The sequence below is a fragment of the Penaeus monodon genome, chromosome 20 (assembly GCF_015228065.2).
Source record: "Penaeus monodon isolate SGIC_2016 chromosome 20, NSTDA_Pmon_1, whole genome shotgun sequence".
In the NCBI taxonomy this organism is placed as follows: domain Eukaryota; kingdom Metazoa; phylum Arthropoda; class Malacostraca; order Decapoda; family Penaeidae; genus Penaeus; species Penaeus monodon.
The window spans coordinates 14,397,819-14,398,578 of NC_051405.1; the positions used below are offsets into that span (position 1 = coordinate 14,397,819).

Here is a 760-nt window from a genome sequence, read left to right on the forward strand (position 1 = left end):
GTGACAAAGTCTAACAAGTATCTTTTACTTTCAGATGGAAATCGTCTGAGGATATATTTATGTCGAGCTCTGGAAGCACGATATTGAGTCAGCCAATAAACGAAGAGGATGGAGAGCCAGTATGTTACACTAAATCTGGCAGCTCCCATCGCTTGGTGACCTCTGTGTCCGCATACCCCTTGTCCAACACCAACACCGTTTCCACTGGCATGAGCAATTCAACATCTGCTGCTGCTTCTACCTCCACCATATCTTCCACATCTTCTTCCTCATCAGCCTCCACAAATGCCTTCTCCCACATGAATTCTCTCCAGTCCCCTCCCACGTCCAGTATGACTCCTTCAGGTTGCCACGCCAATACCAATGCCAACCTCACTTACGCTGTCAGTAACAGCTCCGAGATGCCAGTGTCCACCATCATCAGCACTTCCACACCAATTGGAGATGTAAACAATGCCCAGTGTAACTCCATTGGTGGCATAACTCCTCTTGACCTGTCCACCATACCCCCAATAACACACGTCACCCTGCCCACACCTACTGAAAATGGAGAGGGTAGATTCAGGTAAATTTTATTAACTGTTCTATACTGTCCTGTGTTTCTAGCAAAGACAGTTGGTTAAGAAGCCACATGGAGGGACATATTAGTTAAGAAGCCTTACAGTGAAAATGTTAGATCTAAATTTCACCAGAGAGTTTATCAGAAATATCATTTATAAGATGAGTAAAAAAAAAAAAGATTAATGCAGCCTATTACTTC

At 43.9% G+C, this 760-nt stretch overlaps 1 protein-coding gene across 1 annotated transcript in view; it reads left to right on the forward strand.

Annotated features, from left to right (window-relative positions):
• Positions 1 to 760, forward strand: part of LOC119585647 (protein Aster-B-like) — a gene marked incomplete in the record, with an annotated part of 119,378 nt that overhangs the window by 51,523 nt on the left and 67,095 nt on the right. The window contains 1 exon segment of the mRNA XM_037934320.1: positions 35 to 565. Within this exon segment, the coding sequence (XP_037790248.1) occupies positions 35 to 565 (531 nt within the window).